The 20725-nt window shown below is 42.3% G+C and overlaps 1 protein-coding gene across 1 annotated transcript; it reads left to right on the top strand.

Moving 5' to 3' along the window:
* Positions 1-974: 974 nt before the first annotated feature.
* Positions 975-15825, top strand: DARS2 (aspartyl-tRNA synthetase 2, mitochondrial; the record flags this gene model as incomplete). The annotated part of the gene is made up of 16 exons (XM_010023979.1): positions 975-1074; positions 4046-4112; positions 4410-4511; positions 5605-5700; positions 6792-6915; positions 7551-7597; positions 8322-8428; positions 9264-9333; positions 9911-10090; positions 10907-11014; positions 12221-12283; positions 12458-12610; positions 13476-13694; positions 14159-14269; positions 14475-14550; positions 15641-15825. Coding segments are annotated over 16 exons (1808 nt in total), but the record flags the coding sequence as incomplete, so codon positions are not given.
* Positions 15826-20725: the final 4900 nt, after the last annotated feature.

The following is a 20725-nucleotide window of genomic DNA, read 5'->3' as shown; positions in this document are numbered from 1 at the left end:
TCGACGGCTCCAGGTGAGACACAAGCACTTGTTTTATGCCCACCGTCTCCTCTGGGCTTTAGTTGTCGCTTTGTCCTTCGGACCGAGGTCAGGGTAGTCTGCACAGACAAGTAAAGGTACACTTGGGTAATTTTTTTACATGTCTTCTCTAAATCATGTATTTATTTAACCTTTGGTTTCTCTCAGTGAATTGTGATTTAAAGTATACCAAGACCAGTTTATTTTTATTTTTTTTTTTAGCTCTCATTTTATTTTTTGATTCTCTCTTATGTAGCACACTGTCTGTAAACAAGGGTAGCTGCAGGCCTAATGAAATAGTTGGAAACCAAATCTTTGTGCCCTGTACTTTAATCTGTAAAGCCTGTGATGTAGCAAGGGAGATTAGTTCGTATAATTACATATATGTTTAGGTAATAGTTTCTTTCAAATTTTTCCTTGTAAGCTAATCTCTTGAATATTCTGTAAATAGTGTGCTTGGTTTTGTAAGTTGTGATGCCAGGCACATGGGTCTGTGGAAAAGCTTCTGTAGGTTCAGGCCCTTTACCAGTAGTCGTAGGCAGGAAACTTGAGCTTGCACCCACATGGTCAGTGTATGTATGTTTCAGTCTTAGCTTGTCAAGCCCGCTTTCTGCTGTATTTTCTAGATTTGAATATGGAATTGTCAGCATGCCTCAGGACTGATCTGCAGCTTTTCCTTCTCTTGCCCCTGAAATTTTTAGGGCAACGGTTTGCAGCAAGACTGTGTTCAGATTTCTTTGTGAAAGTTTGATTGAGACATATAAATAATTCCTCTTAAAAACTTTAGTATAATTTCATATCATATGTCCTGATGCCTTATAGTAGTCCTATTGGGGAGATATGAAATAATTTCTTTGTGTACATCTAAACTGTATTTGGTTTGGGGAGCAAAACTGTCACTGCTTTGTCTTGCTTGTCTGCAAAAGCCACAAAAGGTTTTACTATTTTTATTCAAGACTTCAGTAGTTTTGTCATTCGGACAAACACTTGTGGAGAGCTACGTTCTGCTCATGTGGGGCAAGAGGTCACACTGTGTGGATGGATTCAGTATCAAAGGTAAATGCAAACCAAGATGAAAATGGAGATGCTTGTTTGCCATATTCAGTATGTGCTCTAGTCTTGGATTCAAACACTTCTTTTTATGCTTCAGGCTGTAGAATCATAGAATGGTTTGGGTTGGAAGGGGCCTTAAAGATCATCTAGTTCCAACCCTCCTGCCATGGGAAGGGACGCCTTCCACTAGACCATATTGCCCAAAGCCCCATCCAACCTGGCCTTGAACACTGCCAGGGATGGAGCATCAACAGTTTCTCTAGGCAACCTGTTCCAGTGTCTCACAGCTCCCATAGTGAATAAGTTCTTCCTTCTGTCTCCTCTAAATACCCACCTTTTCATCTTAAAGCCATTCCCCCTTGTCCTATCACTACATGCCCTTGTAAAAAGCCCCTCTCCAGTTTTCTTGTATGCCCCCTTCAGGTGCTGAAAGGCTGTTAAGAAGTCTCCCCTGAGCCTTCTCTTCTTCAGGCTGAACAAGCCCAACTCAGACTGTCTTCATAGGAGAGGTGTTCCATCCCTCTAATAATTTTTTGGGCCTCCTCTGGACCCTCTCCAACGGGTCCATATCTTTCCTGTAGTGAGGGCTCCAGAGCTGGATGCAGTACTGCAGGTGGGGTCTCATGAAAGCGAAGTAGAGGGGCAGAATCCCCTCCCTCGACGTGCTGGTCGTTCTCCTTTTGATACAGCAGAGCACATGGTTGGCTTCTGTGCTGTGAGTGGACACTGCTGGCTTATGGTTAGCTTTTTGTCAACCAGCACCCCTGGGAAGGTCTCCCATTTCCTTCTGGAGGGGACTCATGTTTTCCCTTGTCTTCCCTTTATCCCCAGTGTACCTGTAGAAGTTTTTCTTGTTGCCCTTAATGTCATTGGCCAGATTCAGTTGTGTCAGGGCTTTAACTTTCGTAACCTGATCCATGGCTGCCCTGTCAATGTTCTGCCTAGGCTACCTGTTCTTGCTTCTACCCTCCTTTTTTTTTTTTTCTGGAGTTTGTTCTTCATCCACATAGGCCTCCTGGTGGTCTTGCCTGGCATCCTCTTTGTTGGGATGCATTGCTCCTGTGCTTGAAGGAGTTGATCCTTGAATATTAACTAGCTTTCTTGGACCCCTTTTCCCTCTGAGGCTTTATCCCGTGGTACTCCTCCAAGCAGATCCCTCAAGAGGCTGAATTCTGCTCTCCTGAAGTCCAGGGTAGTGAGCTTGCTGTGCATCCTCCTCGCTGCCCTAAGGATCTCAAACTCCACCATTCTGTAGCCTGTGCAGCCAAGGCTGCCATCAAGCTTTGCATTCCCCATGAGCCCCACGCTGTTGGTGAGGACAAAGTCCAGCATTGTCACTCCTTGTTGGTTCCCTCCATTGCCTGGAGAAGGAAGTTATTGTCAACATGTTCCAGAAACCTCCTGGATTGATTGTGCCCTGCTGTGTTATCCCTTCAAGAGGTACTCGGGTGGTTAAAGTCCCCCGTAAGAACCAGGGCTGGTGAACATGAGGTGGCATCTATCTGTCTGTAGAGGGCCTCAACCACTTTGTCTTCCTGGTTGGGTGGCCTGTAGCAGACACTGTACTGTCCCCTGTCCCTGGCCTCCCTTTAATCCTGACCGATAAGCTCTAAATTGGCTCCTCATCCATCCCCAGCCAGAGCTCTGTGCACTCCAGCCGGTCATTGACAGTCACTGCCTCCTCATCTCCCCAGCCTGCCTTTCCTGAAGGGCCTGTATCCTTCCATTCCAACACTCCAGTCACAGGAGGCGTCCCACCACATCTCCGCGATGCCAGTGAGATTGTAACCCTTTAGGTATATGCACACCTCTAACTCCTTCCACTTGTTCCCCATGTGACATGCACTGGCATAGAGGTGTTTAAGTTGGGCCCCTGATGATGCTGGCTTACTGGCTGGAGTGGCTGGAAGTCCTGTCTTTTCATACCCTGCAGTAGTTGCTTGTGAAGTGAGTAAACCAGTTGAGAACTGTGCCAGATCAGTATTTAAGATTTCAGTTTAATACAAATCTTAATTGATCCTCATTATAGCACTTTAAAGCAGTTAAATATTATTACCCTTGTTGTATAGGGGAGAAAACAAGTAATAGCATATTTATAGCAATTCTAACAGCTGTGAGAAAATAGCATCTTTTACATAACATCCTTAAATTTTAAGCAAGTGATGTTTGTCTCTTCAACTATGGCATCCAATGATGCATATTTAAAGAATGAAAGCTTTGCTTAAAAAAAAGAAATACTAAAAGGTAATGAAACTTTTAAGAAAAGTAGCTGGGGCAATGTTAATTCTAATAGTTTGCTATAGGTGGCATGATATAATCACTCCTAATCAAATTGAATGTTTTGTAAATGTTGGTTGAAAAGCATGTCTGCATACAGCATGGAGTTCCAGGAAACAGAGTTAGGATTGTTGCAATGCAATTGTTGCAGTCTTGCTTTTAAAGACGGGCAGAGTGTGTTCTATTTGACAGCTTCCTGATGGGTTAAGTACAGTGGTAGTTGTCTCCACTGCAGCTGAAGAGTTCAAGATTTATGATTCTGGGTCTAGGAGTGTGGATTGTTCTTGTGACACTTTTAACGGGACCAGTGTTCTTACTTTGTGGTTGGAGATTTTTTATTTGTTTTTGTATCCATGTGAACTTTAGTTTTATTGCTCATCTAAATGTGATGTTTCCCAGTAGGAAATTGCACATGTTAAAAAATCCCTGCTCTACATGGATTAATGTTCAAGTTAAAATCCTGCCTCTCCTGGTTATTTGCACATGTTTGTCTGTGGCTACGCAAAATCTGAAATAAATTATTCAGTTTAGATTCAGGTGTGGGAAAAGTATTTGTATGTACATTGCTTGGAAGTGCTTTGAGATTAGTCACAAGGTACAGAAAGTAGCTAATTGCCATGTGCTTTGGCTTAAAAAGGAGAAAGCTGCTGCATTCTTGAAAAAAACTGTTCTTCCTTTTGTGTTTTTCATGGATCAGACAAGGTCTATTTCTGGTTTTGAGGGATTTCCAGGGACTGATCCAGGTCATCATTCCACAAGATGAGGTAAGTGCTACTAAAATATGAGTGTCTCTCTTATTTTTCCTTTTCCTTTGATAGCATGGGTCCAGCAGACAGCGAGTACAGAATGAAGTACTTTGTCAGACTGAGTGCTCTGACTCACAAGTAGGTTTAAGTGTTATGAGACCCCTGATCTGAGATAGTAATGGAAACATAAATGCTCTTTCCTCTGGCTTAGGAGGAATGATCCTGGAATCAAATAGGCTGTTAAGAAATGAGGCCCCTGAACATGGTGTGTTTATCCTGTTTGAATTTCTGTGAGACATTGTCATCTCCTTGCAGGCACATTCCCATGTGAACAATCTCTTGTCTAATGCCCCAGTGGAGTCTGTTGTTCGAGTGACTGGAATTGTGTCACTTCGACCCCCAGGGCAGGAGAATCCGGTGAGGATGCTGGGGACACTGAGGGGTTTTATTCCTTGTGGAAAAGAGCACTGGACAATAGAATTATGGTGGGCTTTGTGTCATGGCTTTGCCGTGGTTTCTGGGTGACAGCCTATTCTCGGGTAATGTGAGGTAACTGCTGTGACATTGAATTTAGGAAAACCTCAAAGTACACTACAGATACCCACAAATTAAGTTCTGTTCCAGCCCTTTGGAAGAATAATGGCTAGATTCTTCAGGCTTTCAAAGTGTGGTTGAGAATTTCTTTTTCTTGAAAATAAGTGTTGTCATCACAAGTTCCACAGCATGCCATGACCTGTTTTTCACTCCAAATAGATTTTGCTTTGCTTGTTGTGTAGGAAACAGGTTAAATACTTTTCAAAATGGCATGCATTACTCAGCTCTCACTGCAATCAGCGGTAGGTTAATGTCAGGATTGTATGTATCCTATCACTGGCAGGCTTAAAAAGAGAACCTGGATTTATGACCAAAACAGTTTTTTTTTTTTTTTCTCTGACCACTTACAGATATGCATAAAGAATGCAGGCTTTAAGCAATGCTTTTATTTCTTTTAATCACTTACCATTTTATTGGAAGGTGGTATATACTTTCCCCTGGCAAACAGAGTTCTGTAGGATCAAGTGAACTTTGATGTGGCACAGTGCTAAGCGGGGGAAGCTATCTGTTCTCCCATGGGATCTAAAAAGACTAATTCTGAGAACTGGTACTCAGAACTAGAATTTCCGAGAAGTTCCTCAAAAGTTATCTTTTTTGACGTGTATTAAGGTCTGATTGTGATGCTGCTAATGCATACTAGAAGGTATTCTGTGTGGTTCATTGAAGCAGAATGTCCTTAAAGGAGAAGGCGAAGTAAATATATTTCTTGTAGAGATCGGTATGCTACTGGGAAAGAGCATGCCATCTTTGGTGAGTTCTCTGAGTTAACACTGTGTTAGAAGGCAGGGAGGATAATCACATCAGATGGGTGTTTTGGTGTCACTGCCATCACACCCCCCCCATCTGTGAAATGCCTTTGTCCAATTGTTTTCCTTAAGTTAGGAATCTAATTTTTTTACTTGTCTTTTTGCTCCAGAAAATGCCAACAGGGGATATTGAAGTGAAGGCAGAGACTGCAGAGATCCTGAACTCCTGCAAGAAGCTACCTTTTGAAATCAAGCATTTCATCAAGGTGTTCATGTTTGTTTCTTTGTGTGTTTTGTTTTGTTTTGGCTTTTTTGGTGTTTGTGTGTGTTTGGTATTTTGTTTTGGTGGTGTTTTTTTTTTTTTTTTTTTTTGTTTGTTTGCTGTTCTCCAAAGTGATGGCTTTTCAATAAATTGGGAATTTGCCCAGCATGATGGCTGAACTTCTGAGCTGCTTCTGATTATCCCAGTTCTGCCTTGGGGGAAGGATGGTATTTAAAATGGGAGTGCTTCTTGGTAGCTGTGAGGATGTATTTCTAATTAAAGTTAAGCAGAAAACAAGGCTTGAATGATTCCAGTGCATAGAGTGTTCAAATATCACTGTAAGAACAGATGATAAAGGGAAGAGTAAAAGAAATGAGACTATGCTAGCTTTTTTGCATGTGAAACGGAACCTGTCAATGCACTGCTCTGTTTTAAGGCAAGGGTGCTTAGTCTTGCCTGGACAATTAGTTTGGCAGACTTTCTTTCTAAGTATGGTCTTACAAGAGGTTAGTTTTAGTACAGCCTCTATGGTGGAGGAGTGGCATTGCTGTTAACTGAAGATGCTCTCTTTGCCATTGAAACTGTGGCTGATACACAAGTGTCAGAATTGGGAGAACTGGGTCCTGTTCCTTCGGTATTATTGTCCTGGACAATTCCCATCATTTTCACTACTTTAGACTTTCTGTCTGTGATAAGGATGCTTCACCATTTAGTTGTTCCTTTAGATCTGTGCATGATAGCACTCCTCTGCTTAAAAGTAGCAAGGAGGTGCTGCATGCTCTTGCAGTGGACTGAGAATAAGGAGGGCTGAAATTCTCATGTGTATTCAACTTTACTGAAGCAGCTTTCATCACTATAAATGTCTTTTTTTTTTTTTTTTTTTTTTTTTAGGCAGATGATGTCTTTTTTAGTAATTGTCATGCATGGGAACACTCCTAGTTTCATATTTGTAGGTTGTGGGTGATAGGTAGGCTCTGGTAATAGAGCAGCGTTGTTTTTTTTGCTTCTTCCTTTTGTTCTGTGACTTCAGGAGCAGCTTCATTTGAGGCGCAATTTGAATTTTGTCTCTTAATCCTAATTATCTCTTATCCTCAGAAATCAGAGGCCTTACGGATGCAGTATCGCTACTTGGACTTGCGTAGCTTCCAGTTACAGTATAACCTGAGGCTGAGATCACGTGTTGTGATGAAAATGCGGGAATATCTATGTAACCTCCATGGTAAGAAAAGTCCTTGAAGAACAGTGTGCAGCAAAAAACCGTTTTGGCTCCTCCCTTCTTCTGTTTCCTGTTGCTGAGAGAGGTTGCCAATCAACTTGCTACTCCAACTGGTCCTACTTAGTAAAGAGGAAGGATATGTCTACTTGCAGTGTGGTCTTTAGAGATGTTGCCAGACCTGAAGAACAAGTATGTTGAAATCTCTTGGTGTGCTACAAACCAGTTATTTCAAATGAGCTATATCCAGTGAGAAAAGGCCTTTTGCAGATAGTTTCCCTCTTTTGGTCAGCCAACTTGAGGTATGTCAAAGGGATGAGTTTCTTATAGGGCTTCTTAAAGACAGGAAGTCCTTTGTGGAAAATCAAAGCCTAGTTCGAAATAGAGAACTAATAATTTTTCAGCCTATGTGGAGTCCTCTGGTTAACAGTTCTGGCAGGACATCAGGGTAGCTCAGAGCCTTTAAATCTGCTATTACACAAGTTATTCTTGGAAGCAGTGAAACGTGTAGATTTTGGAGAGGTTACATGGTGTGCTAGATTACCTGTTTTGCTGACTAACCCTACGCTAACCTAGTCTGTCATACTAGTTCTCCCCGATTTCTGCATATTCTGTGTCTGAAGCATGTGTTTATTCCTCAGGGTTTGTGGATGTAGAAACTCCAACACTCTTTAAAAGAACTCCAGGGGTATGTATTCTGTTTGTAAAGCATTACAGCCTCCTGCAATTCCATAGGCACTTCAGTTGAATTATTGTCAATTGTCACTTGGCCTTCATTGCTGTTTCCTCATTAAGTAAGAGCTTGTGCAAATTTCTGATATGATACGTGGATCCTTTAAAACGTAGAGGGTGTGAAAGGGAAGAGGTGATATCCTGGGTCTTAATTTTGAACCTTCAATGAATAAAGCATCTGTCTTGTGGAGTGCATGTTGAATTCAAGTCCTGTCGTGGGACAGGTAGATTATTATTTGGCAAAACCAAAAGTCTTCCTCTAAGTATTCTTTCCCAGCATTTTTCTCTTACCTAGTAGTTTACTGCAGTGGCAGTACTCAATTTTAATTTCTGAGTCTATATTCCTTTCTTCCATTTAAAAAGTAATCACAGAGAACTGTAGTCCAGGAACTGTTGATGCAGCTAATACTTAGAGTTCTTGCATTTAACCCCCAGCCTTGGATGGTGTATTGTTATGCATTAGTGTCTCAGAGCAAAAGATGGAGAATCCTCCTTTGGGATGTTTGGACCAAGCTGGTTAACAGATTTGAGTGTAATGTAGAAACAGCCATTTCCTCACAAGTGGGATTTCATAATTGGGAAAACAGGTCCTCTCCTCTTGCGCTTCTAGTCTGTGCTCTCTGTCAGGCATTGAGGGCACTTACTTGCTGAACTGTGTAAGCTTTTCTTTCTAATGCTAGGGAGCAAAAGAATTCCTTGTACCCTCGAGGGAAGCGGGCAAGTTCTACTCTCTGCCACAGAGTCCTCAGCAGTTCAAGCAGCTTCTCATGGTTGGAGGTCTGGACAGGTAATTGTTTCTCGGATTCCTGTTCTCCACATGTCCCATCCAGGGTTTGCTTGCTCTGGTCTGAGGTTTTTAGATACTTCCCCAAAAACCTACAGCCAAGGCTTTTGTGTTTTGAAGAGGAATCCTTCATTACTTCAGATTTTTCAGGCAGACCATGCCCTTTGCCTCCCCACCCAGCAGTAGTGCCTCCCAGTTAGAGAGGAAATGTATTCTGTTTGAAGGTTGAAACCTTCTCGGTTGTTTTAAATGGAAACCTGATCTGAACCACAGTCTGCCTGAAGAGCAGAAAATCTAGTGTGTGATAAAAGCCTCTCCAAGATTAACCTGTAGAACTAATTGAAATGAGGCTGGGCAGCTGCGCATGACTGAGGCAAGGTAAATATGCTCTCAGAGGGTACATGAGTACAAAGCTTTTAATTTGGCTGGTTTCTCCAAATAGAATTGAAGGAGAGGGAGACAGTTTTTCACACAGTGAACTGCAGGCCACTCATTCAACATGAGTGAATTTTGCATGGCTGTTAGTGGAGTCCAGGTTTGGAGTGGAACCTGGAAAAAGGGATTGTGTATGCCTCTGTTGGGAGGCAGCCTCCACATGCCTCTGGAAGATATGATTGGAGATTGATACAGCTGCTGGTGGAGTTGCTTCCGCGCAAAATTTCATGCCTTTGAGGGGATGGGAACAATCAGGGCTATAATCCTCTGCTGCAAAGGGAACAGAGGAACAGAGCTCTCTCCCTGCCTCCCACCCCCTTCTTCTTTACATTATGATCAATTCTATAGCCACAATTTAATTTAAGGTACTTAAATTGTTATCTAAGTAAAAATATTATTGCAGGTACTTTCAGGTTGCTCGCTGCTATCGAGATGAAGGTTCACGACCTGACAGGCAGCCTGAATTCACTCAGGTAACCAACTCACACTGCCTTTTACCTTCCTCCTCAACCCAAGTAGCTTGTAGCTATTTTCCCTTCTGAAGGCTTAATTTCTGTTAGTTCTTGTGCTTCTTGGGTGGGGGGTGTTGCTTGCTGCATGCTTCACAGACATGTCCCATACTAGCTTCAAAGGGCTGTGTATAGATTAGCTACTATCCTTGGCTGTCATGTACATTAGATGATTAGATGTGGGAATTGTGTTGCAGCAGTGATTGTGCTTGATGATACAATATCTTCCTGCCCTGCTGGGTCAGCTGTCTCATTCCTCAGCCTTGAGATCGTGGGCAGAGTTAGCCTGGTTCGTTCAAGGCTTCTCCTTCTGTCCTTGTCATCATTACCTCATTCACTTCTCTGAGGAGAATGTTGCCTGAGTCATCATGCTGTAGGGAGGCCATAGCATGTCCCCAGCCTAATGCAGTCATGCTATAATTTCATGTAGTATATTGTTTCTTGTTATGCTAGCTTCATAGTCAAGAGCTTCTGCAAGTAGCAGTGGAAAGGCAAAATCTCTGTCTAATGTGGAATCTGCCCTCTTGTTTTCTGTTTTAAGATAGATATAGAGATGTCATTTGTAGATCAAGCTGGGATCCAAAGACTGGTAGAGGGCCTCCTGCAATATTCCTGGCCTGAAGAAAGAGGTTCCATTACAACTCCTTTCCCTTCCATGACGTATGAGGAGGCACTGGCTGACTATGGGACTGATAAACCAGACACTCGTTTTGGGATGAAGGTGAGGGTTTGCCCACTGGAAACTTGCAGATTTTCCTTTCTGTTAGTGTTTTGTTTGGATCATGTATACGTGATTGGTTGGGGTTCTTAATGCTGTAGTTTTCCCAAGGTGTTTGTCGCATCGTTGCTGCTTTGTAGAGGTAATTGCTTGGGGAAGAGAGGGTTTGATTGGTTGGCTGTGGAAAACATATGTTTTAAGAAAATTTTATTTTGAAGATAGTGTAGCGCTAGGGAGCAATGCATCTTGACTGTCTTAGGAACTGAAGCCCACAAGAAGTTCACAGGTAACCATAAGTGCTTTTACCTGGTGTACTCCAAGGCATACTCCTGGTGGGCATGCTTCATGAGATAGGCTTCTCCAGCCTTTTAATGGCCTGAAGGTATTTTCAAGATAACCAACTGTGGTTGTGTGCATACACTTTCTATATGAAATAAGAGTATGAAAGTATAAAACTAAAATATTGACAAATGTATTAAGACGATCAGTGCTGAAAAAAGTAGGAAGCATCTTAGGTTTCCCCAGGAATTAATTCTGGGGGTTTCTTCCTTAGTCTACAGCTCCCTTCTCTGTGGTAAGATGTCACCATCTCAATCTTGGGGTTTTCTGCCTGTCTTACATTTCTGTCTCTGCAGTGTTCAGCCTCCTATTGGTTATTCCAGCTTGGCCCTGTTAATTTCTTTCTGTGAACCATTTGATTTCTCTGAGCAAAGAAATGATATCCCAGGGAATGGTGTTGGAGGCTTTGACATAGGTGCTGGATTTTTGCTTCGTTTTCCTGAAGCAAACTGCTTTTTCCTGCGCTCTCTCCTTTCTTAGATAGTGGATATTAGTGATTTTTTACGAAGATTGGACATTCAATTTGTACAGAATGCACTCAGTTACCCACATGGCACTGTCAAAGCCATTTGTATTCCTCAGGGAGTGGTAAGTGATGCTTTTGCATACTGCTTATGGTTTATATGAAATAAATAAAATGCCAGTTGGAATTCCTTTACTGATAGGGAAATGTTCCTTGATATTATTGGAGTGTTGGTATCCTTTGGGGAATTGGCGAACTTGAGGATGGTTGTAATTGATGTCAGATTGGGCTGAGAGGTGTTGGAATGGAGGTGGTCAGCTGACAGGAAGAATATACTATCTTTAGGAAGGAGAGGAAAATAATAGAGCTGCAAGATCCCTTGAGGATAGGGAAGCCTCCCAGGGCTTCAGCTTGCTTCTGATGTGCATCTCAATAATAAATTATGCTCTGTGGCAAGAGATTGAAATAGAGCCAGGTATGGTACAGCTCTGTTCTGACCTAGTGAAAGAAAGTTCAGGTAGTTACATGCCCTTCTTATGTTTGCTTTTGCTGCATTTGTGGGCACAACTCATCTTGTGTAATGAGAATGGCAGAGACCAAATCCAAGGCTCACAATAGATGTAAATGATTATTTGACAGCTATATATTTTGGAATGGAAGCAGATTTAATTCTGGCGGTGGTTATATTTTAAGCTTGGGCATTATGGGGGAAAAAAAAATCTACTAAACTCTTGAGTTTTGTTTGGGGTATAGGACTTTCTGACGATTTCTCTGCATTCCTTTAATTTTGGTAAAAAGTGCAAGTTACTGGCTTCCCACGAGAGGGCGCTAGGGGGTGTGTTTGAGCAGAACAAAACTGGGCTCTCGAGCCTGTCTAGAGTAGATGAAAAAATCAAGATCTTGACACAGGTCCTGACTGCATTTCTTTGTGTGAGAGTGAGCCCAGTTGGTTTCCTTCTGTTGTTACTCTAAATTGAGCTATGCCTTCACCTTCAACAGTGTAGTGCTATAACCTTGTTTCTGCATGTTGGCAATTAGTTGTCATGATCTGACTCTGGTGACCAGCTGTATCTGATTTGTGAGCCGGGAGGGAAAGCAGCTTGATGTAAAACCTAGAGAGGTCTGTCCTGAAAGGAGCCCTTGGAGAAGATGCCCAGCTGCAGCCTAGTGCTGTGGGCCCTGTCCTGTTCCACAGCCCTCATAAGAACTTGTATTAGAAACAAAAGAGCTTGGGAAGTTTGGAAACAGCTTAGTCAGTAGATTTGAATCCGGGTCAGTTTTTCTGTAGACTTTGCTGATGTTTAATGTGTCTTCTCTTGCTCTTTCCCCAGAGATACCTTAAAAAAAAAAATTTGGAGTCACTAAAAGAGTCTGCAAAATCCCAATTTAACCAGGTGAGACCAAAACACTGTTGAGGCATTGGAAATGGTGAATGACAAAGTATGTACAAGGGCAATTGAAGGTGGAGGAAGGTAGAGCAGTTTTTAATACGGAGTCAGTGCCTGAGCATGTGATGCTTCAGGACGAGAGGGGGCAGCACTGGACTGAACATACTGATCTTTCTTCAGGAAATCGTGGAAATTATCTGCAGGCCTGATGGAAGCTTGAAGTCTCCGCTTACAAGGTTTCTTGGTGAGAAGCAGCAGATAGAGCTTGTCCAAGCACTGAACATGCAGGTGGATGATGTGGTACTGCTGGCTGCTGGTGAACAAAAGCAAGTGGTAGGAAGCATTCCTTGGGTGGATATGTGAGTTGAACGTTGCTGATGACAGATTTGTTACCTGACTTCAGTCTAATTCTTCTCACTGTTAGGTGATAATCTAATTCTAGGTTTCTTTGGAGCTGAGCTATAGCAACACAAATAATTCATGTAATCTACCTATTGCTTTTATTTCCCTTAGTCACATTCTGGGTAGAACTTGTAACTGTAATGAAAGCTGGATTATAATACGGGAACAAACTAGTGCTTCCTTTTCTCTCATCTTAATTTTTAAAGCATCAAATAGAGATTGATAAAGAAGGTCAACTAGGTAATCTCATCTCCCATAAGCAGATGACAAAGTGAAGCACAGCTGTTTATTAGCAGCAGTGATAGGAGATTCTGTCCAAACTCTTCTCTGTATTCTTGCCAGCAGACGTTGCTTTCCAGGCAATGGTTTATGACAAGGTGTTATGCTTTGCTTGATTGTCAAAATTTTGTCATATTCTTTCTGTGCCTTCATTTCTCTGTCTGCAAAGTGCAGATCTTACTTGTGCTTCCCCAGTTAATCCACATCTGTGTGGAGCTTGTGGTTAGTCTAGAAAAGTTCTGTGAAAGTGGAACAGTTGGAAGAAAATGGACTTTCCAGCTCCTTACTTGGTCTTTGTCAAACCCTGGAGATGATGCTGCCTGAGCAGGAAGGTGGTATATTTCAGGATGCGAGGGAAAAGTTTAAGTCAGCAGTGCATTACAGCTGATGCTGTCTGTGGTATGGAAGCCCTTTATGGAGCACGCTTGCCCTGGTCCACTCGTTCCCTGGTTGGTGCTTGAGCCACTTCCCTGATAGTAGATTGTCCCATGTCATTCACTCCCCTTCTCTTTTGCAGTGCTCTGCATTAGGAAGACTACGGTTGGAGACTGCTGACCTCCTTGAGGCGGATGGGCTGGTACTCCGTGATCCTGCAGCTTTGCACTTTCTGTGGGTGGTGGATTTCCCCCTTTTCCTCCCAAAAGAAGAGAATCCCACTGAACTGGAATCTGCTCATCATCCTTTCACTGCCCCTCATCCTTCAGATACCAGCCTCCTCTATTCTGATCCCACAAAGGTAACTAAAAGAGCCAACACAGCAGGCATAAAGTTATAACCGTGTGTCATGGAAAGCTAGGCAAGAAAAAGAGATGTTGTTTCATGGAACTGACTACATACAGTATGTGTCTGTCTGGAAGAGGCGACTTTGAGATTACTCTGAGTGGCAAATATCCATGTGTGCCCCGACAAAAGCGATTTATGGGAAACAGTTGCTTAAGGTGGAGTCGTATATTCCGAGTCATCCCATTTTTGCTTCATGTTTTCATAAACTTTGCAAAAGGATTTGTACTGTTCCCATAATCTGTCAACAGCAGTCCATGCCTTGGATAGGACTGGTAGTTGAACTGCAAGATACTGTTGAGGGCGGTGTTGTAGTATGTCAGGTCTTCGTTCCAGTGTCTTTGCCATCTGGATGGAGTTGGCTGTTACATCCATCTGTGCCCCAGCCTTGCTAAGGTGCTTGTTCATGTCTTTCTGCAGGTCCGTAGCCAGCACTATGACCTTGTGTTGAATGGCAATGAAATCGGAGGTGGCTCCATCAGAATTCATAGTGCAGAACAACAGCGTTTTGTGCTGGAGAAAGTGCTGAAGGTAACACCTACCTAGAGATGTCTCTAACATTCTCTTGAAGATTTAAAGGGCTAATTAAATATCCATTTCAAATTCTGAAAGAAACACTTGTGTAGAAATGTAGCTCCTAGCCCTGAGTGATGGATGACTTCATCATACCTTCGTCGTACATTGCTGGTAGGAAGAGTATTGCTTGTCCAGTGACACTTCTTACGTAATTTTACAGGAGGATTCTGAGGTGCTTTCCCATCTACTTGAGGCTTTGGAGTTTGGAGCTCCACCTCATGGAGGAATCGCTTTAGGTAAGTGCTCTAGCTCCCTAGATGCAGGTGTCTTGTGACTTTTTGGCATATTATATTTCAGGAACAAGCCTCATGCTGGTTTGCAAAGCCATGTCTTCTCCTGACAGAGACAGCTGTCCTGGTGTTGCTCTTTGGTACACCAGTATGGTAACAATGTGTGAGCTTACACAGTGCTTCCAGCTCTATATTTGTTTTGTAGAAGGAAATGGGTCTTGTCACCAGGTGCAGAATGTTTTGGTGTTCCTCCCCAGCATCATAGTGTGATTTAATTCTTATGCAAGGACCAAATCATATATTGGTGTCTCTAAGGATGATCCTTATATGCTGTTCTACAGTTATCTGTTAAGATTAGATCATCTTTATTCTCACTCATGTGCAGTCAGAGCAGGATCCCTCTACTGCATGCCTAAAGGCCTTGGACAGCATGGTACTTTGTGTTCCATGCCCTGGTTCCATGCTGCTGGCCTGTGATTCTGAAAACAGATTTGGTGTCAGATTTTTTTTTGTGGTTTTAAAAAAGATAAAAACAAACAAAAAACCCTGCACACCAACCAAAACAAAACTAAAGAAACAATCAAAACTAACAACTCCCTCCCCCCAAACCTGCAAATAACAAAGGTAGCATTTTAACCTATGGCCTTCCAGTGTGATTTCTCTCCATCTAATCACCCAGAGGCTCTTGTTCTTTTTTAATTGCTCCTAGCTGTTTTAATCCTTCAGAACTGGATGATCAAGAGCTTTGAGCAGTTAAGCAGAACCCTAAAGCCCTCAGTCTTCCTGCCATTTAGCTTCCCTGGTTTTGTTATGCTGCCTTTCCAAATGCACTTTCTCTCTTGTAGTCCTTGATGTGTTGCAGAACTTTGTGTAATACTGAATAGCTTTATTTTGCTAGGCATTTCTGGTCTTCAGGCAAATCTGTTTCTCTGCTACTAGTTAGGAGTGATTTATTTTTAGATTATTTTTTTCCCCCCTTACTTGCTTCACTTTTATCTTCAGGCTCAGTAATATTATCTACTATATCTTTCTGAATTGGAGGAAGTAACACAGGGCCATAACTCAAGTGGTTCACCAATTTGTTTTTTGCTTCTAGGACTTGACAGGCTGATCTCTCTCATCGTTGATGCTCCAAGTATCCGAGATGTCATTGCTTTTCCTAAATCCTTCAGGGGACGAGACTTGATGGGCAATGCTCCAGACTATGTCACTCCAGAAGAGCTAGAGCCATATCACATCCAGGTTTCCTGGCCTCTAGAGGAAAAAGAGGCAAAGACTTAAAGATAGTGCTGTAAGCCGATCTGTATAACCAGAGGTGCTTCTGAATTAAGTTCAGAAGACATGAATGGGAGTGTGAGGGACAGTACAACCCCACTGTACTATGACAGTTTCAGGATCAAATAGTAAATAGATCTGAGGGCTCCTTGATAGGAATTCAAGAATTTAGTTGGTAATGGAAAGGAGAGCTAGAAAAGCAAAGAAGAATATAATTTTAGCATAGGATATTGAGACTGTTGGCTTTGTGGTGTCATTGGAGGAACGATGAGATCTACTTTTATTTTTCTCACCACCCCCCCCCCCTCCCCCATGTCCCTTGCAAAGCATTTCTGCTCCCATCTGGAGGAGATAATGTCAGCTTCCCTGGCAGGATGGCTTATACTGCTGATGATCATTGAATCTGTTAGTTGAGGACTGCCATAATAAAGCAGTGCTGCACTGGGCCAAGAGCTCTGGACACTTCACAGCAGAACTTTATTATAGCCGGAAGCTTGTCTGATGTTGGAGGATACAAGATCCTTTAGAACTTGCCACGGGGAGTTCGTATTCCACTGTGTTCTCCCTTTAAAAAGGGGGAGAGAAGTATTCATAACATTGGCAACAATTGTCCTTGTAATACTTGTCTAAGAGGTGATGATCTGTGTTTGGGGCCTATGGTCCTGATGCTTTTCAGCATGCTAATTCTGAAGTTTGTATATTTGTAAATAAAGTTTATTTGGCAATATGTTTTTGACTGAGCTTGGCTTTAGGCTTCCTTTACAAGAGCAAGGTGTCAGTTTTTCTTTGTGACCCTTGATCACTCCAGGAGATGACAAGAAACCTGTGACAGCATAGCAGAGTTGCAGCAGCACGTTCCTCACAAGTAACTGTTCATTGCTGTCCCATGCCAGAACAGCCACAGTGCAGGAGCCACAGCACAAAGTAGAATGTGGGCTCTAGGAGCATCCTACCAGACCAACTCTGCTCTGTAGTGTATAGCAAGCCTTCTGCAGAGGCACTCCAGTAGATGTTCTTAACTCTGTGTTCAGGTTGGAGAAAGCAGAGAGTTGGTGGGACGAAAGGAGGGAGGTGAAGAAGCTGAGGAAAAGAGAAGAGATTACCTGAATAAGCTAGGAAGATGATGCAAAGGAAGAAAGGCAGAGCTACTGTGCCCCAGCTGGGAAGGACAGCAGGAGGCATCTGCCAGAGGAAGTGCATGAGAACAGAAGGAAGACTGCAGTTCTTGTTTGAGCTGATGCTGAATGTCAGCCTTAGGGTCACCTGCCAGATCCTAATGGATTCTGGGCTGCTCTAAGTGTTACCAGCTAATTCAGTCCCTGCATTGTGGGGTTACATTGCACAGTGGTGCACACTGTTCCTTTTTTTTTTTTAAATACTGGACTCTTGTGATGATAAGAAACAGTAAGGGAGGTGGCTCTCCTCCTTAAGGTTGTTTTGGGTTGGGGTTTTTTTGGTTGGTTGGTTTGGTGGTTTTGAGTACTTTATACAGGTGTAAAGTACCATCCATAGTCAAGTAACAGCAGAGCTGACTTGCAGCTGCTTTGCAGATTATAAGATGATGGAGTTGTATGTGTTAAAAGAAAACTTGAATCCCTATGTTAAGATTGTTATAGTCAGTTTCGGGGTATGGTTAAACACTATTAAAAAAGAAAAAAGGGAGAGAAAAGCAGCACAATCTTGGATTTGTATTCACATCATTCTGGCCAAACACTGAATTATTTTTGTTTTGTTTTGTGTGGTTTTTTGTTATTCCTTGTATGAGCTATTAACTCTTATCTTTAAATTAATTCACCTTTGGTTTACTCCCCCCTACCTCCCCAAGTAGAAGCTGTCAGTAAGGGAGTGAGGATCAGTTTTCAGAGAGAAGCTGAGCAGATACATGTTAATTCTTTTTATTTTAATTTTTCTTCATTTGTGGGAAGGACAGTCCCCTTGTGAGAGTTACAGCAGGTATTTTTGTTCCCTTAACTTGTAAGCTGGAGATATGGAATATAGCCACTGCAAGGCTGTGTATTGCATTTGGGCTGCTTTTTTAGAGGATGCTGGATTTCATTATTTAGTTTCATTACTGGTAATGAGATTAAAACTTGCATGGAATTTGCTTGAGGGTCATCTGTGTTCCTAAAGCAGGGGTGTCAGAGACTTGTTTGAGGACATGGCATCACAGAAAATAACGGTTATTCTGCTAAGCTTTTCACTCCCCCCCATTATTTATAGTAACTGTAAGCATAAAGTGCTGAACTTCTTATTTAATTGTGAAATAAGGAGTATTGTGTTATTTGGTTAGTAACTCTTTGCAAAGGCAAATGTAGTTTACATCTGAAGAGCCGCAGTTCTTTGAATTAGGATTATCATCAAATGTTCGAAGGGTAACTGATGCTCTAAGAGGCTTATGCAGAAATGGAAGACTGCCTCAAACGTTGTTCTTGAGAGCACTTGTTAAAACATGTGAGTAAGCTGTCTCTAAGGCATACACATCCCCTGTCTTGTGCAAGCTGTTCTGTGTGATGTTTGTTTACCCACTGCTATATTAAGGACTCACTGCAGTTGTGTGTCACAGCTACAATTAGCCAGAGTGAAAAAAAGATGCAACAAATCATGTCATCTGAGCTGCTGCAGTCCTGCCACAATTAGGTCAGTGGAAAAGATGTATCCCAAATTTGTAAGCCATCTGTGCTTGGATTTGTGAATGAAGGTGGCTTACTAGTGTGTGAATTTGTGGTTGTGTGAATGTTGCCACAGAGAAGACATTAATTGTTTGGGAGTTTTTTACAGGTGTCTGGATTTAGGACAATCTACTTGGTATAGTTAGCTGCATATTTTGGTAGAAGCAACAATAGACAGGTATTACAATAAAATATACAGAAATAAGGGGTGTTCATATTGCAGACCAGTATCTTGTGTTTGCTGTAGAAAAGCTGCTGGCCTGTGATTCTGAAAATAGATGTTAAAACCACAGCACAACATCCATCAGAAATTGAAAATAAGCTACAGTATAACTGCAAACTGCAGTCTTTCACAGAGCCCTTGTTACTTCTCTCTGCTTTCGTTTCCCTGTTTGAGACAAACCTATGGAGAAATGTTGCTTTGTCCACTATACTAGAAGATGCAAAGTCCTGGACTCTTAAGAGTTAATCTTTATGTGATCTTTTCATTAGAGGTACGATGTCATTGTGACTCCTCTGCTCTTTCTTCGACCTCTCTTCAGTGTGTGTGTATATGATGGACGAGATAACTGCCCAGCCTCTAGGCACTCTATCAGGAGCAGCTGGATTTGTTTGAAGTAGGAATCAACAGCTGGACACAGGTGCTGCCTGAGGATTTGGTTTGGGTCTCTACAGGTACAGATCAGCTTGTGATGGTTGAATGTGTTCCCTGACATAGTCTTCTTAACACCAGAGAACTTAATGACTAGTATACACAGGATTGTAGAAGGAGTGCTCTTGCAGGAGCCAGAGTTGTATGTGAGGCCTTTGTACTCTAACCCCACCAGCTTGCTGATTTTCTTCTGTTGGAACTGAAATAAACACTGGTAAAATGGAGAGACAGTTTATTCTCCACCTGTAGGGGACCTGGCTCTGCATGTTTCAATAGATTTGACTGGAACAAGCATCTAGTAAGTTTATACCACCCATTGGTGGTAACATCAGAGATGTTTCTGGTTTGTTTCAGTATTTTTTTTACTGCCTTTCCAGAACAGGAATGTAGCATGCTGGTGGGATTCTCAGCAGCTGAGGTGTGCTCTTTTCTTTCTGAAAAGTTTGTAAGCCTACCCAGAATATTTCAGATTGGGCCAAGATGGGAAGAGATTGCAGCAGTGGATTTCAACCATCCCAGATGGCTTGGGTGAATTTGGCTGTGAGGGTTTTGTACAACTGCCATAAAGACAGGAACTGTTTTCAGAACTCAAGCTGAAGTTTAATCCTATATTGTGCTAGTATCTCTCTAGGGTTAGCTAGATTATAATATAACTTCTAGCACCTTTGTGTGATCTCAGGCTGCAGGTACCTGGAGGTTTAGGGTGCTGATTAAATCCCAATTCTGTTGAAAACAGACCACTGCTATATGAAAATGTTATAATTTGTTACAAGTCAGCAGAAATTTTCAAAGAATGATTTTGGCTGTTTGCAGCTGGGTTTGTACCCACCATTTTACCCTATGGGGAAAAGGGGAGACCTACAGCTCTATACTGTCACTCTTCTATAGTCCAAGTCTGATAGAAGGACGTGTGTATAATTTTCCTCTGTCTTGGAGAGTATGGAGACATTAGCTCAGACCTGATAAAAGGACACTCAGTGTGGCGGAAGCCAGAGGACATTACTTGGGTGTACAAAGCTACTCCTAGAGCTAGATTGAATGCTAGAACCAGTGTTGTTTCATGTGAGCAGGAGTTGGTGCTTTGTGTTGGTGATTCTTCACCCCAGGAAGGCATGACTCTACTGCTCTGTGTTTCACTGGGATCTGTCCCACTGGGAGGGATGGAGAAGGCACACCATTGGGTGATGCTGCTCTAGTGTCCAGCATTGGGTGAATCCAGGCAGTCTCAGAAAAAAGAGTCTATAATGGTAAGAGTGGAAGGATAAAGAAAGCTTATATAAGGGTTTCTATTTTTTCCCTGCTTACTTTATGCCTTCAGTTGCTTGCACAATGATTTGTTTTGACCATGCTTTTATGGCTGTTGTCAGTGTATGTAACCAGCTGTCTTGTGCGGATACTTGGTACACTCTTTGGTCTGTGTGTTAACAGCAGCAGAAAAGGCATAGACAACTGACAGCCACCTAAATGGGAGCAGATGGAAATTCCTCGTGTAAGCTTCACATGACTTCACCTCTAAGTGTTTGGATTCTTACTTTAGGCTTGTATTCTAGTTTGTTGGTTTTTTTTTTTCCAAGCATTGTTTTAT

Source organism: Nestor notabilis, unplaced genomic scaffold (assembly GCF_000696875.1).
Source record: "Nestor notabilis isolate BGI_N333 unplaced genomic scaffold, ASM69687v1 scaffold8301, whole genome shotgun sequence".
NCBI classification, from domain to species: domain Eukaryota; kingdom Metazoa; phylum Chordata; class Aves; order Psittaciformes; family Psittacidae; genus Nestor; species Nestor notabilis.
Note: the sequence above shows the minus strand (reverse complement) of the source record. Positions and strands in the feature narration are given on the sequence as shown.